Source organism: Euleptes europaea, chromosome 4, assembly GCF_029931775.1.
Source record: "Euleptes europaea isolate rEulEur1 chromosome 4, rEulEur1.hap1, whole genome shotgun sequence".
Taxonomy (NCBI): Eukaryota; Metazoa; Chordata; class Lepidosauria; order Squamata; family Sphaerodactylidae; genus Euleptes; species Euleptes europaea.
This window is the reverse complement of record NC_079315.1, coordinates 20854748-20870618: the sequence shown is the minus strand read 5'-3', so window position 1 is coordinate 20870618 and position 15871 is coordinate 20854748. Positions and strand designations below refer to the sequence as shown.

Here is a 15871-nt window from a genome sequence, read left to right as displayed (position 1 = left end):
GGCAAAGCATTCAGTCTACCTAGCATAAATATGCGGCAATTACTAGGAACAGTAAGATATTTTAAATATGGAGAAAGACTTGCCAGGTGGGAGATTCCAAAGGCTAGGGTGGAGCATACAGGGCGAGCTCAAAACTCCATGCTAAATTCCATCAAGTTTGATTACCCTCTTTTTGATCTCTCTCAATGCTTCCTGATAGCCCATATTTTGGATCATTGTAAGGGAAAGACCAAGACACTTGAATTTGCTATCCACTAACTTCCCCCAGGCACTTTTGTAAGTATCTTCCCTCAGAAGATGTGAAAGACCTCCATAGTTGTGTGACAGTAAAAAAAAAAAAAAAAAAAGGACTTCAATCTCAAGATTAAAAGCACAAAGCCAAGCCCTAGATTCCAGTGAGCATTGAGCAAATGCCATTCTTAGTGTAGTTCCTGCAACACAAAATGGTACTCCAGCTATCTGACGAAGATACGGTGAGAGAGGATAATCAATAGAATCAGAGACGTTGTTTATCCAAACGCCTGCAACCATATAGAATTTATGGAAGTACCTTTTAACATTAAAAGCCTCAATGGCTGCAGGTACGCATTGCCCCCTTTTAGGGTAGAAAAAACCTATTAGAGCGTTGATATCTACTTTGGGGGGGGGGGAATTTGCGCTAAAGAAATATGAGGTTTCCATGCCAAACTGTGACTGAACATAACACCCAGATAGATGAAGCGGTCCACTTGCTCTATTTTCCCACACACACACACACAATTTATGGGCCGAGTCTTGCATTTCATTCTTCTGCTTTTTTGAAAACACCATTATACTTTAGATTTTTTGTAATTTACCGACAACCCCACCAAGTTTCAGCATTTCCCAAGCTGTTGTTCTTGATAATAACAAAATAACATCTGCATAAAGCACAACTGGGATGTCATAGTTGACGAGAACCAATGCATGACACGTCCAATTCTGAAGATCATATCATTCACAACAGGTTAAAAAGTGCCTTGTTTAAAACCCTTAGAAAAAGAAATAGTACCAGACAATTGGCCTTCTACCACTCTTTATTTCCATCCTCATACAGAAGCCACTGCTACTAGAAATTAAGCCAAAGTAATACCATGAACAGTAGCAATTAGTAGGGAAGACGTATAAAGAAGGCAAACCTCAGACGTTATCATCGGCTGTATCCACAGATCTCTCAAAAGGGCAGCCAAATAATCAAAGAAAATATGAGATAGAATTTCAATTGCCCTAAACTCACATGTAAATAATCTGAGTACGGTTCTCCTTGGAATCTACCCACCAAAACAGCAGAAGGGGGTGGGACCCTGGATTTTTAAAAAGAAAGTCAGGTGCGACTTCTCTCGTTTCTGTACTTCCTAGAGGGCATATTTGGCTGTCTAGCAACACACTAGTAATCCCAGTTCCTTCAGTGGTAAAATATGGGCAGGAAAGAGATGGAATTGTTGGCATACCTTCTTTTTACAAAAGGTAGGAAGAGTTTTATGCTGCTGTTGCATTTCTCCTAAGCACAAAAAAGACCTGAGCCAAGAACCATGCCCAGGAAACAGATGACAACCTATTTATGGAAAGTCAAGGAGTCATATAGAGAAGTCATCAGGAGGAAAGTCCCTGCCCCTATCTGCCTGGTCAAATGCTCAAGTAATACAGAGTCAATGAGGAATGCTAATGGCAGTAAAACTCAGTTTGCACTAGTTAGGCATTACATAGTAATGGAAATTCATTACTATGAAATTCATGTAAGCACTGATCACATGGTTATTTCCCACACCAACAATACACCTCCGTCAAGGCTGGTGATGATGGCACAGAAAATAATCACAGGGGACCCACACAATTGGGTGATTCTACACGTTTCCCTTGAGACTTGCAGCCTAACCATGAGGGAATCCCCCCCCTTTCCTGCTACCCCAACCCTACTGGTATTTTATAAATTGGGCTCATGTGTTCATTGAGATTCGGATCAGAGATGGCATGGGGAGGAAAATCAACTGACAGCCATTTTTTGACTTGCAGAAATGATATCACATTCTAGCTGTATCTGAAGAAGTGAGCTGTGGCTCACGAAAGCTCATACTCTACCAGAAAATATTTTTGTTAGTCTTTAAGGTGCTACTGGACTCTTGCCCTTTTTGAGAAATGATAGCGTCATTCTGCTGGTGATGTGGAAGCTCTTTCCTGCACTATGGGGTAATTGGAGAAGCCCTAAGGTATCTTGCCCTGGTTTCCAGGAAAACCAACTGCACAATTTAAGAGGAAAGCAAAAACTCTGAGCACCTGTCTGATCTCGGAGAAAGCCTCCACACCAAAAAACACGGCAAATTGGTAATATCTGTTGGAGCTGTTTATTCAAACATTGACACGCAATTTCTCAGCACCAAGGTGGCCCTAAAAGCAGCTCCCCAAAAACTCATTAAAGCCATACCTGACAGATGATACACAGAATGTACATAGGGTTGCCAACCTCCAGGTAGTCAGTAAACAAAGACAGCAGTACAAGAAGAGATTAAAGTGAATGATATTCAATTGCTGTGTTCTTACTCTATACTTATTCTACTGTAAACAACATACATGCAGTACAAAATGTATACATCAAAGCATTTACATTGTCTTATAGTAACAAAACAACATGCATAAAGGTGCGCCTGTATAAGTAGGTAATTAACAAGAAAGTTCTTGTGGTTTTGTCGCTCTGTTAACTTCACAGGTGAATTGAGGCTCAGTCGCGAAGCGTCTTGTGTGGTGATTCACAAGGTTGTCACTTTCTTCAGCTTCAACTACATGCAATTAAGTAGCTTGCGATGTCATACATATGACGTGGCCAAAGATTTATGTACAGGGGTCCGGTTATTGCCCTGTTTTGACCACAAGGGTCTTCATCAGAAGCCACTATAATGCATATATTATACAGTTAATATTTTTATAAACACCTGTCATGACATATACATCTTATTTTTAATCTTATTTTTAGCTTTACTCTCTTAATATTTATGGCATTTAAAAAAAATTCTTAAGGAGTCTGATAAAACAATATAAAGTGATATGTAATGTAAATGTTGTATCTAACCATAAGATTACTCATATTAAAGCTCATCGTGGTTATTACTTACACTTTGGCTGTTATGTAACAAGCTCCTATGTTGGATAGGCAATGAGGTCCTTACTTGAAATTGACTAGCTAGTTTCTGTTAAACCTTTCCTATTGATTGCTTGCATCTGCGTGTATATTCTTAAAGTTGTGGTGATCCTATCTATTGGAGATCTTACAAGTAACATGTTAGGTCTAGGGCAGTGTTATGTCCATGGGGCTCTATGAGCTGCTTTTTGAATTATTTTGTCTGGGTATTGTCTTTGATTCAAATCCTTTTGATTTGATGGGAACTTTAACGTGTTCTATTGATGTGACTAGATGCTGTGTGTCCTTGATATATGACTCGGTTTGTATGGCATATGTGTGTAAAAAAGACTCAAGGTATTTGGCGATGGGATCCAAAACTGATTTGATCCCGGCCACTATTGGTCTCCCTGATGGGGGAAGTATTCTTTTATGTATTTTAAAGGTTTTTTAAGGTTAAAAAGAAACGCCACAGAACCCATAGAATATAAAAGAGCGGCAAATCAGTTAAAAAAGGATTTGAATCAAAGACAATACCCAGACAAAATAATTCAAAAAGCAGCTCATAGAGCTGAACTCAAACCCCGTTTAGAACTATTACAAGATAAAACTGAAACACAGGAAATGAAATTAACTGGTGCCTTGCAATACACGGCAGCCACTCCAATGGTTAGAAGCATTCTCTTGAAGCACTGGCATTTAGTGCAGAACTTGCCGGGCTGCACCCAACAGCCAAGGATCGCATATAAACGGACACGATCCATTCGAGACATATTGATCAATAAAAATAGACGATCCACACAAGATACTATCCTCCCGGTAGGAAATTTTAAATGTGGAAAATGTTCCTATTGCAAGTTCCTGTTACCTGTTCGAGAATTAACTAACCTGGCAACGGGCTTTAAATTTAAAGTTACCACCTTTAATAATTGTGATTCAAAAATTTTAATTTATGCAATTAAATGTTCTTGCCAACTCTGGTATATAGGCAAGACCAATAGACCGATAAAATATAGAATAGGTGAGCACCTTTCTAGAATTAGGAACCGAGTTTTGGAAGCTCTGCTAACACAGCACTATTTGGAAAAGAACCATAGTGATGAATAATTTGGCGACATAAGATGATAAAATAGATATTGATTTATTGTTAAGTCAGCAAGAAACAAAGTATATACATCTCTTCCAGCCCCATGGACATAACACTGCCCTAGACCTTTCATTTTTTTGGTAAGATCTCCAATAGATAGGATCGCCACAACTTTAAGAATATACACACAGATGCAAGCAATCAGTAGGAAAGGTTTAACAGAAACTAGCTAGTCAATTTCTAGTAAGGACCTCATTGCCTATCCAACATAGGGGCTTGTTACATAACAGCCAATGTGTAAGTAATAACCATGATGAGCTTTAATATGAGTAATCTTATGGTTAGATAAAACAATATAAAGTGATATATAATGTAAATGTTGTATCAGACTCCTTAAGAATTTTTTTTTAAATGCCATAAATATTGAGAGAGTAAAGCTAAAAATAAGATTAAAAATAAGATTTATATGTCATAATGATAGGTGTTTATAAAAATATTAACTGTATAATATATGCATTATAGTGGCTTCTGATGAAGACCCTTGTGGTCGAAACAGGGCAATAACCGGACCCCTGTACATAAATCTTTGGCCACGTCATATGTATGACATCGCAAGCTACTTAACTGCATGTAGCTGAAGCTGAAGAAAGTGACAACCTTGTGAATCACCACACAAGACGCTTCGCGACTGAGCCTCAATTCACCTGTGAAGTTAACAGAGCGACAAAACCACAAGAACTTTCTTGTTAATTACCTACTTATACAGGCGCACCTTTATGCACGTTGTTTTGTTACTATAAGACAATGTAAATGCTCTGATGTATACATTTTGTACTGCATGTATGCTGTTTACAGTAGAATAAGTATAGAGTAAGAACACAGCAATTGAATATCATTCACTTTAATCTCTTCTTGTACTGCTGTCTTTGTTTACTGACTCACTATACAGCAGGATAACTTGTTTTTACCTGAACCTCCAGGTAGTAGCTGGAGATCTCCTGCTATTACAACTGTTCTCCAGTTGATAGAAATCAGTTCACCTGGAGAAAATGATTGCTTTGGCAATGGGACTCCATGGCATTGAAGTATCTCCCCTCCCCAAACCCCTCCCTCTTCAGACTCTGCCCCCAAAACCTCCCGTCGGTGGTGAAAAGGGACCTGGCAACCCTAAACATATAACACCCTGGTGCTGTAATTTATCTCCTGCCTTCCCGAATTAGACAACAACATTCATCTGGAGCAAGGACCTCCCCCCCACCACCACAAGAGCTCTCTCTGCCCAGCCTTTGAAGATGTTATGAGTTAATACTTCTGGTTCTTTAGACGCAAGCGCTGCTTGGCCCCTTCAGCCGCCCGAAAAGCTCTCTGTGTAAGAGATCCATCCACCCACTTTAAAACCTTCAAAAGAAGAGAGAGCACCAGCACGACAACGGGTGAGGGGATTCACCCTCCCGAGCCATAAGATCAAACGGGCTTGCTTGACGTGAGACCAGCAGAAGCATGATAGGGGGCACAGGCCCCTTTCACCTGTTTTGGCCTCGCACACTTGAATGCCCCCAAAGAGAAAAGCCCTGGGCCCTTGCCCTACCAGCAAGCCCCCCCCCCCCGCCTCCGCTTTTTTTACTCAGCTCTCCATTATCCCCAAACCACTAGGTGAAGCGATGCATTTGAGAGGTCAATTTACTCTGGCAGGGGGTGGGCAGCCATGAATCTCTATTCTTTCATGTTCAAACTTTTTTTAAAAAAATGGGAGGGGGGAGAACTGAGAACTTCTTGCGCGTATCAACTTCAGCAGGCATCCCCCTACAGAGTAAATAAGACCCCAGGCTTTTAATCCAGAATCAAAGGAAGTGGACCAGTGCTCATGTAATACACCAATATGTTCCAGATTGACTGCGGGGTGTGTGTGTGTGTCATCTCCCCAAAGACCAGTCATTCATTGTTCTGAAATCTGCCAAAAGGTCAATTTCCAAATATGCAGTGCTTTAAAAAAATGTTCAAGGGGTTCTGCATCATGCTATAGAGAGAAGCAACGCAGGGGCTAAAAAGATGTCAGCATCCCAATATATATATATTTTTGGCCATGCTTTAGGGATATATTTAAGATCAGGGTTTCCCTTGGTCCAGCTAGTCAGGGCTCACAGACAGGGCTGTGCTTTCTGAGCTGCAGGGATGCATCCAAGATCCAGCTGAAGAACACACCACCAACAGGGAATCCTGATGCACTCTTACCCATTCTGCCAAAATGTTAATTAATTAATATTATTAATACCCTTCCTTTTCATGTTGCTCGCATCAGCTTATTTATTTGCTTCTTTTATACCGTCTTTCTGCTCAATGGGCACCCAAAGCAGCTTACATTGTTTTCCTCAGCTCCCTTTTATCCTCACAATAACCCTGTGAGGTAGGTTGGGTTGTGTGAATGGCCCAAAGTCACCCGGCAAGCTTCCATGGCAGAGCAAGGATTTGAACAAGTGTCTCCCAGATCCTAGTTTGGCACTCTAACTACTACACCACAATGGCTTGCAGTTTCTTACAGCCCTTACCCCCCACCCCAAACTTCCCACTGCATAGCTTCCATTAAAAGCAATTAAAACAGCCTTACAGCACCTCCTATACATTTCCACCAATGGTGCTCCCCTCACCACCTCAGGGAACCCGTTCCATAAGGTGGGAATGCTACAATAGAAAAAGCCAGGCAGGCTACCTTAAGTGGAGGAAGAGCCAGTAGGTGGCAGCCTGAAGACTGGACTTCAGCCAGCATGGTGTAGTGGTTAAGAGCGGTGGTTTGGAGCGGTGGAGTCTGATCTGGAGAACCAGGTTTGATTCCTCACTCCTCCACATGAACGGCAGAGGCTAATCTGGTGAACTGGATTTGTTTCCCCACTCCTACACACAAAGCCAGCTGGGTGACCTTGGGCAATTCACAGCTCTGTTAGAGCTCTCTCAGCCCCACCTACCTGACAGGGTGTCTGTTGTGGGGAGGGGAAGGTGATTGTAAGCCGGTTTGAGTCTCCCTTAAGTGGTAGAGTAAGTTGGCATATCAAAACCAACTCTTCTTCTTCTACTTGGCGCCCAGGGATACCTGGGCGCGATGTATTCCCATCAGCTAGACCCCAACAATAATGTGGCTCTCATGTTCTGAACCACTTGTAGTTTCTGAGTAGTCTTTGAGGGCAGCTCAACAGAGAGCATATTATAGTAGCCCAGCCACAAGGTTACAAAAGCATGGAGTAGCATGCTGCTGAGGAAGGGCTGAGTCAAAGCTTCAGTGGACCTTCCTGCTACAATGGGTGAGGAGCTGTGGCTCAGTGATAGAGCATCTGCTTGGCATACAGAATGTCCCAGGTTCAACCCCCAGCATCTCCAGTTCAAGCGACTAGGCAAGAAGGTGATGTGAAAGACCTCAGCTGCCAGTCTCAGTACATAATACTGACTTTTATGGACCAAGGGTCTGATTCAGTATAAGGAAGCTTCATGTGTTCATGTGTTCAAGGGGACACTGATGCGTCCATCATGGCGTCTTCAAAGGCACATTTCAGCTGCTCTTCCAGCTCACTCTTGTGTCCTGGCGCAAAAACAGGCGATTACCACCCGCAATGTTTTAAGCACGCATGGTAAAAATACAAACCAGGAATGTAACAACACGCTGTATCACAGCTTAACATACACACATCCAGAAACATTGTAAATTCAGTACCAGATTGTGTGAACAACTGTCCAAATGGCAAGATTCACTATTTGGGTTAAGAGTTTACATCAAGCCACACAAGATATTAGATAAAAAATACCTCGTAAGGCGCATTTCTGGATGTGTTTTTAATTAGTTTCTGCATTTATGACCACTGAGGAAGGCCTCTTCAGGCCAAAATGCATATGGTCCAGTATTGGTCATTTATACCAAGCACAAAACTAGACATCCAGTGTGGTGTAGAGGTTAGTGTGTCAGACTAGGATCTCTAAAACCCACGTTTGATTCCCAGCTCTGCCATGGAAGCTTACTGGGTGACCTTGGGCCAGTCACACATTCTCTACCTAACCTACCTCACAAGGCTGTTGTGATGATAAAACGTTGGAGAGGAGAACAAAGAAGCTGCTTTGTACCCACCTTGAGAAGAAAGGGGGCTTATAAATGAAGTAGATAATAAATAATAAACACAGCAGGAAATAGACAGGGCTGAAACACTTGTATGACTTGATAGTTTGTTGTTAAATTACAGGGTGTTTGTGTATCAATCAATCAATCAATCAAGTTTTATTTCAATACAAAATCAGCTCTGGATAAAAATCAAAGTTAGGTTAAAATAATAAAATAAAATAATGAAAGTTGATGATTCTGGGAAGGATGATTTGAAGAAGGGGAGGAAAGATCTTCTATAGGGAAAGGTTTTCAATTAGCCGTTTACGAATCCCACTAGACCGGAGGCAAAATTTGGCTACTTGAGTGGTTATCTCCCGAGAGGAGTCTGCTAAGAGAAGGGAAACTTTAGCTTCTTCCGATCTCCCAGGAAAGGATGACAATATGGGGAGAATGTACTGCGATCTTATGTCGTTGTAAAAGGGCCACTGAAGCAGAACATGTTCTATTGTTTCCACTTTCTCTGTTTTGCATGGGCATAGTCGTTGGTGAAAGGGAGTATGGAGATACCTGCCTTCCAGGAGAGCATAAGGTAAGGAATTGAAATGCGCAAGAGTAAAGTGTTTGTGTATGTGTGTGAATGAACATTAAAAACACCCCCAACTGCAACCTGAAGTGATATAGCCCACTCTGTTACCTCAAGACTCTGCCATCTCATTCTGATGCATATACAGGTCTGACCTTATCACAACCCGCTCATAGTACAGGATGGGAGAAGGTGAATAAAGTGAAATACCTGGGTATTTGGATTTCCACAAAGAATAAAGACTTGATTGCTAATAACTACTTTAAATTGTGGGAGACAATTAAAAAAGATATGATAAGTTGGTCTAACAAGAAACTTTCTTTCTTGGGACGTATTTCAACAACTCAAATGAATATTCTACTGAGGATATTATTTTTGTTTCAGAATTTACCTATTATCTCCCATGCAAAATATTTTAATGTTTGGAGAAAAGACTTACTGAATTTCATCTGGCAAGGGAAAAAACCGAGAATTGCTTATAAATATCTAGTGGACGCTAAAGACAGAGGGGGGTTTGCACTTCCTAATTTCCAGTTATATGCTGAAGCAGCTGCTTTAGTATGGCTTAGAGACTGGATTGATTTATCCAATGCACGATTACTTGACTTAGAGGGTTTTAACAATAGAAGTGGCTGGTATGGCTATCTATGGTATGACAAAATTAAAATGCAAACATCATTTCAACAACATAGAGTTAAATCCTCTTTATATAGAACATGGATGAAATATAAACATCTTCTCGAACCAAAGACACCGATGTGGATATCATCACAAGAAATGTTGACATTATGCCCACCTAGGCCGGCACAATTCGTTACATACCAGGATCTCTTGAAATGGCATGGTAATAAATGTTATCTAAAAGATTATGACGAAGTAAAAGATCTTTTAACCTGGTTTCAATATGATCAGATTAATTCTGTCCATCTACAAGATCTGAAAACAGGATTTTCTAAAAATAAATCACTTTTTCAGAAGTCTTTATTGGACACAAAAGACCATCTAATTTCTAAGATGTACAAATTATTACTGGAAATCCATTGTGAACAAGAATGGATTAAACCAACTATGATTACCTGGGCACAAACTTTGGGTCATGATATATTGTTGGACAAATGGGAAAGACTTTGGTCTCGAGATTTGAAGTGTGTTCTTGCTCAAAATATGAGAGAAAATATTTATAAAATGATATATAGGTGGTATTTAACTCCTAAAAAGATGGTGAGGATTTACAATGTAATGTCCCCAAAATGTTGGAAGTGTAATACAGAAATTGTATCATTTCATCACATGTGGTGGACTTGTGATAAAGCAAAAAAATTTGGGACATGATTTACAATGAAATACGACTGATTATCCAGAACAATATACCCAAAACACCAGAGATGATGTTACTTAGTATGATACCGGACAATATTAAAACTCAAAGATCATTTTTAATTTATGCCACCACAGCTGCAAGATTGGTTTATGCAGCTAAATGGAAATCAACGGATACTCCAGAAAAAAAAGACTGGATATTAAAAATGCTGGAACTGGTGGAGATGGCGAAACTAACGGCACTGATAAATCAAAAGGATAATATACAATTTATGGGAGAGTGGGAGGCTTGGAGAAGTTATTGTGAAAATGAATTGCAATTGGGGAAAACAGAAGGTTATTCTTTGATCTGATCCATTTGTACCAATCTGTAAGACGGATATTTGAATTATATATATATAATTATATATATATATATATATATATATAGTTTGGGATAGAATACATTTAGTATATAACAATATTAGGATCAGAATCATATTCAAAAGAGTATTTGAATTTATTATGAGATAGACGGAGATGGAGGGGAAGTCACATGGTATAATCAAATATGTTATTAGTATTCTCAACAATAATTTATGGTTTTTTATTTTATTGATTTTTATTAATTTTTGATATATTTGTTTATACACTTGAAAAAAAATAAAAAAATAATTATAACAACCCGCTCATAGGGATGAAAACGGCCCAGGATCCCAAATACAAAGATACGACATGAAGTAGTTAGGAGACAGTGCGGAGATCAGGGTTGTATTTTCTGTGATGTACTTCACTATGAAGTGAGACCTTTCAAAAATGCCCAGCAAAGCCCAAATTCATGACTATGCTCAATTTGACCTCAGTTCACGATGAGCTGATTTCAAATACAACTACTCTCTTCAATCTGCCATGCGTGGCTCATTAATACATTTAGAATAGACTTTTTAAAAAAGCAGTTTCCTGGGATTAAAAAAAAAAGCAATTGTTTAGTAAAAGGATTCCTGCCCTGTTTAACACATTATTAAGCCACTTCCAGGCCTGAAGTTTAGTTATTTGTAAACTTTAAGTGCTTCTCTGTAAAATACCCGAAGTAATGGCAGTAAAATAGAGAATTAAAACAATGCGACTGATAAAAGCTGAAACAGTATTTAAAGCCAGCAGCAGTTTCAAACAGTAATAAAATATCCATTTAAAATAAAGTTAGCCTTCTGGCAACACATTTCAAGAATGGTTCCATAATAAAATGTTTCAAACTTGCCAACTAAAGCAGCAGAAGAGCCGAGCCAGTAGAACTTCTTGGTGGGTGATGTTCTACATGGCAGGCGCCAAAACTGCAAAAATCACACCCTGAGCTCCCTTATTTTGAACTTGCGGGTTGATGGAACGAAGCTTCAACTGATGATCTGAAGACCTCTGTGGAATGACGCACTCAGTAGAGTTCATCGATCCCAGCCAACACACAGGCTGGGAGGGGAGGGGCTGTGGCTCAGTGGTAGAGCATCTGCTTGGCATGCAGAAGGTCCCAGGTTCAATCCCCGGCATCTCCAGTTAAAGGGACCAGGCAACTAGGTGATGTCAAAAACCTCAGCCTGACACCCTGGAGAGCCCCTGCCGGTCTGAGTAGACAAAGCTGACTTTGATGGACCAAGGGTCTGATTCAGTATAAGGCAGCTTCATGTGTTCATGTGCACAGGGTTTGGAAATGCAAGAAAACACACTTGAAGGACCAGCTTTTCGGGAGCTGTGCCTTCAACACAAACTTGTGCTGTTGTTTTTTAAAAACAACAACAACAACAACAACAGAACAAGTCACACAGACCTTATTGGACCCCTTCATGTTCACCAGAATTACAACACCATCACAGGCATTGTGTTGGTATTAACAAACTCCAAAAACATCTCTGGGAAAGCAACTTGAAATCATTCATAGTGAGAGCAGTTTTTGAAAGGTATTATTTATCGATTTTTTTTAACAGCAACAAACTGGAACAACCCATACACACACACCCCGAAACAATAAAATAAAATAAGATGACACAAAGGAAGAGAACTAGATGCCTTCGGGTCTTTACACATATTGAATTTTAGTTTCTTGGTTTCTATTGTTAACTGACCATGCAAACATTTCTGTATAAGCAGTTCAAATTGTCTTGTCACATGTTTAACTAGAACAATCTGCAGTAATATCCCATGCTGAGGGCACAACAGGACTCCCATTGGGCTATGCGAGAATTTGCGAGCATGAAACACTGTCAACTGCACTGTATTGTACCATCTGAATATGTGAAAAGCAACCCAATGAACAGGCCCAAACTGGGAACTGCCAAACTATCAAACAAAAATCTGGCTCCCTGTCAATGACTGGCAAACAGACCATGAGCCAAACACAGTTCAAATATCCTTTGCTAGATCATCTGAAGCAATCAAGCAACATCACCTTCCTCACTAAAGAATCACCTGATATATTAGGAACTATCTCAGGTGCCCTGAGGTCAATTCTGAGAGCTCAGAAACCCATGGAAGAAGCCACTGGGAGCACCATGAGGTTTCGTCCCCCACCCTCATTCTAAGTGGCAGCAACATACGGTAGCAGTTGCAGGGAGAAAGATTCTCCTTGCTTCCCTCTTCCCCTTTTTTCCTATAAGGCAGCCCAAAAACAACATTTCCCAACATTCACTGGGCACCACTGATGGGGTGTATTTGAAGTATAGTGGAAAGAGGTGGAAACAGGTAGAATCTTCCTCGCTGTTGGCCAGCCAGCAAACCATTGCCACCGCATGTTACAAGGGGTGCGTGCGTGAGGAGGAGGAGGAGGAGGAGGAGGAGAAGAGTTGGTTTTTATATGCCGACTTTCTCTACCACTTAAGGGAGACTCAAACCGGCTTACAATCACCTTCCTTTCCCCTCCCCACAACAGACACCCTGTGAGGTAGGTGATGCTTAGAGAGTGTGACTAGCCCAGGGTCACCCAGCAGGCTTTGTGTGTAGGAGTGGGGAACAATTCCAGTTCACCAGATTAGCCTCCGCTGCTCATGTGGAGGAACAGGGAATCAAGCCCGGTTCTCCAGATCAGACTCCACTGCTCCAAACCACCGCTCTTAACCACAACACCACGCTGGCTGACTTTTTCAGTCACTACGTTTGGCCATGTGTATGAGCAGAATGTGTTATGCACAATCCTCCCGATAAGCATGATTGTCATTTTTGTCTGCAGGGTGAAACGTGCGTATATTCAGCCATTGTACATGCATATCAGAACCCTGGAATAATCAGGGTTTTGGAAGCATGTTCTGACAGTGGAATACATACGCACTGCCTCTTTCAGACAAAAATGATGATTGCAATTATTGGGAGGATCGCAAGTAGCAAGTGTGGGGAAATGTAGTGATTGAAAGGGGCTAAGGAGAATCTCCCCTGTTCTTGGCTGCTAGCTACCTGGCCAACATCTGCTGCTGCAACCATCACAACAGACGAAGCTACCCTGGAGAGGCAAAATTGTTTTGGGGGGTCAGATTATCATCCAACCGAGAGAAAAACTGGAGGTCTCTGATGCTTGCTTCACTTTAAAGGGAGCATTATGAACAGCTGAGGCTCGTACTCCAAGCTAAAGATGTACAGACTTGCACAGCAGCTCTAGTTTATAATAATAGACACATTAATCAAACCACATATAAGCGTAACAAATGATTGAGTTGACTCATCTTGATATCTTGTAATTGCTCGCTTTAATTAAAACTCATCAACAGAATGCAATATAGGGAATGAAAAGATATATAAGACTCTGTAAAATGACAGCCATAAAGATGATAAAGGTAAGGAAAATGAAACAATTGAAGAATTTAAAAGCTCATCATACTGTGAATTTATTTTTGGACTGGAAAAAGATTTAGGACATAACTGGATAAGTTGATTAAAGCAAGCTACCTTTGCAGAAAATATGACTGTCCTCAGAAGCAAGTCTGAATGAACTAAAATAACAAATTGGACAGCAAGCCATAATTTCAAGGTTTCAAGTGTCCTGTCAGCCAAGATGGACCAAGCAGTAGAATGGTTTCTATTTTATTCTAGACATCTGGGAGAGGAGCAAACCTTTGGAATCTCTAGTGATCATATATTAACACACACCCCCGTTCCCAACACTCAATCAAAGAAGAGTTGGTTTTTATATGCCGACTTTCTCTACCACTTAAGGGTGACTCAAACCGGCTTACAAGCACCTTCCCTTCCCCTCCCCACAACAGACACCCTGCGAGGTAGGTGGGGCTGAAAGAGCTCTAACAAGCTGTAACTTGCCCAAGGTCACCCAGCTGGCTTCATGTGGAGGAGTGGGGAAACAAATCCAGTTCACCAGATTAGCCTTCACCACTCGCGTGGAGGAGTGGGGAATCAAACCCAGTTCTCCAGAACAGAGTCCACCGCTCAAACACTAGTGTAACCAAGAGAAACAAGGATGCAGCAACTCAGACAAGGTTTTTAATAGCTAGGGTCAACAGAGATAGAGTGCAAATTTAGAGCCCATTCCTGAAGGGGGGGGTAAAGCTCCTTAGGAGCTGATGTGACCCTGCGCTGGCATAGGTGCCACCATATCACTGAATAAGGTAACACCTATGCCTGCGCGGAGGCAAACACTTTTCTGGGCAGCTTTCAGAGAAACAATTGAAAAGTGTTTGGATACACTTATATTATGCTGCTAGCTTCAGAGGGTAGCCGTGTTGGTCTGCAGAAAAACAACTAGATTCAATTCCAGCAGCACTTTTGAGACAAATAAGTTCCCACTCTGAGGGAAGGGCATCTTGGAGACTGGGTGATTCTCAGCCATTGCTTGGAGAGGCAGGAACTAAGATTCAACTTCCTGTCCCCTGAGGAGGATCACCTGAACTTCCAGTTTTTTTATCTTTGGGGTATAAACCTTTGAGAGCCAAAGCTCAGTTTCACCCCTGTATTTTTATGATTCTGAGCCCAGCACATTCATATGGGAAGGTTGCAAGGTTTAGATTTATGCAGCACATTTTTCAGCAACTGTAAATGACTGGGAAAGGCAATGGCAAACCACCTCGTAAACATGAACACATGAAGCTGCCTTATACTGAATCAGACCCTCGGTCCATCAAAGCCAGTATTGTCTACTCTGATCAGAAGCGGCTCTCCAGGGTCTCAGGTGGAGGTCTTTAACATCACCTACTTGTCTAATCCCTTTAACTGGAGATGCTGGGAATTGAACCTGGGACCTTCTGCATGCCAAGCAGATGTTCTACCACTGAGCCACGGCCCCTCTCCTAGTCTGCCTAGTAAAAGTTGAGATGTGACGTCACCCATGGGTCAGTAATGACCCAGTGCTTGCACAGGGGACTACCTTTACCTATAAAGAATTAACATTCTGAACCTCTAAGGTTGCGCATCTATCACTAAAATCAAAAATCACAATTGTCAGACACACAAGAGAACCAATTAAACAAAACGGGAGATGCGCCGATTAGATCTCAACACATACCAGCTCCAAACGCAAAGAAGAAGCTTTTGTCAGGATACTCTGCCAACAGATCTTTAACTCTTTTGCCCATTCTCTCGTTGCGCTTGTAGATAAGCTCCTGCCGAAAGTAGCTGTCGATTTCCTGTGCGGTGATGCGCTCGTGAGGAGGTAGAGTGGCATTGATGAAATTTGGGACCTACACCAGGAGGAGAAGAGGTGTT

At 41.2% G+C, this 15871-nt stretch overlaps 1 protein-coding gene across 1 annotated transcript in view; it reads right to left on the bottom strand.

Moving 5' to 3' along the window:
- TRABD2A (TraB domain containing 2A) overlaps window positions 1-15871 on the bottom strand; it is a gene marked incomplete at its 5' end in the record, with an annotated part of 91305 nt that overhangs the window by 17701 nt on the left and 57733 nt on the right. Inside the window, one exon of the mRNA XM_056848313.1 lies at window positions 15672-15846. Within this exon, the coding sequence (XP_056704291.1) occupies window positions 15672-15846 (175 nt within the window). The remainder of the gene's footprint in view (window positions 1-15671; window positions 15847-15871) is intronic.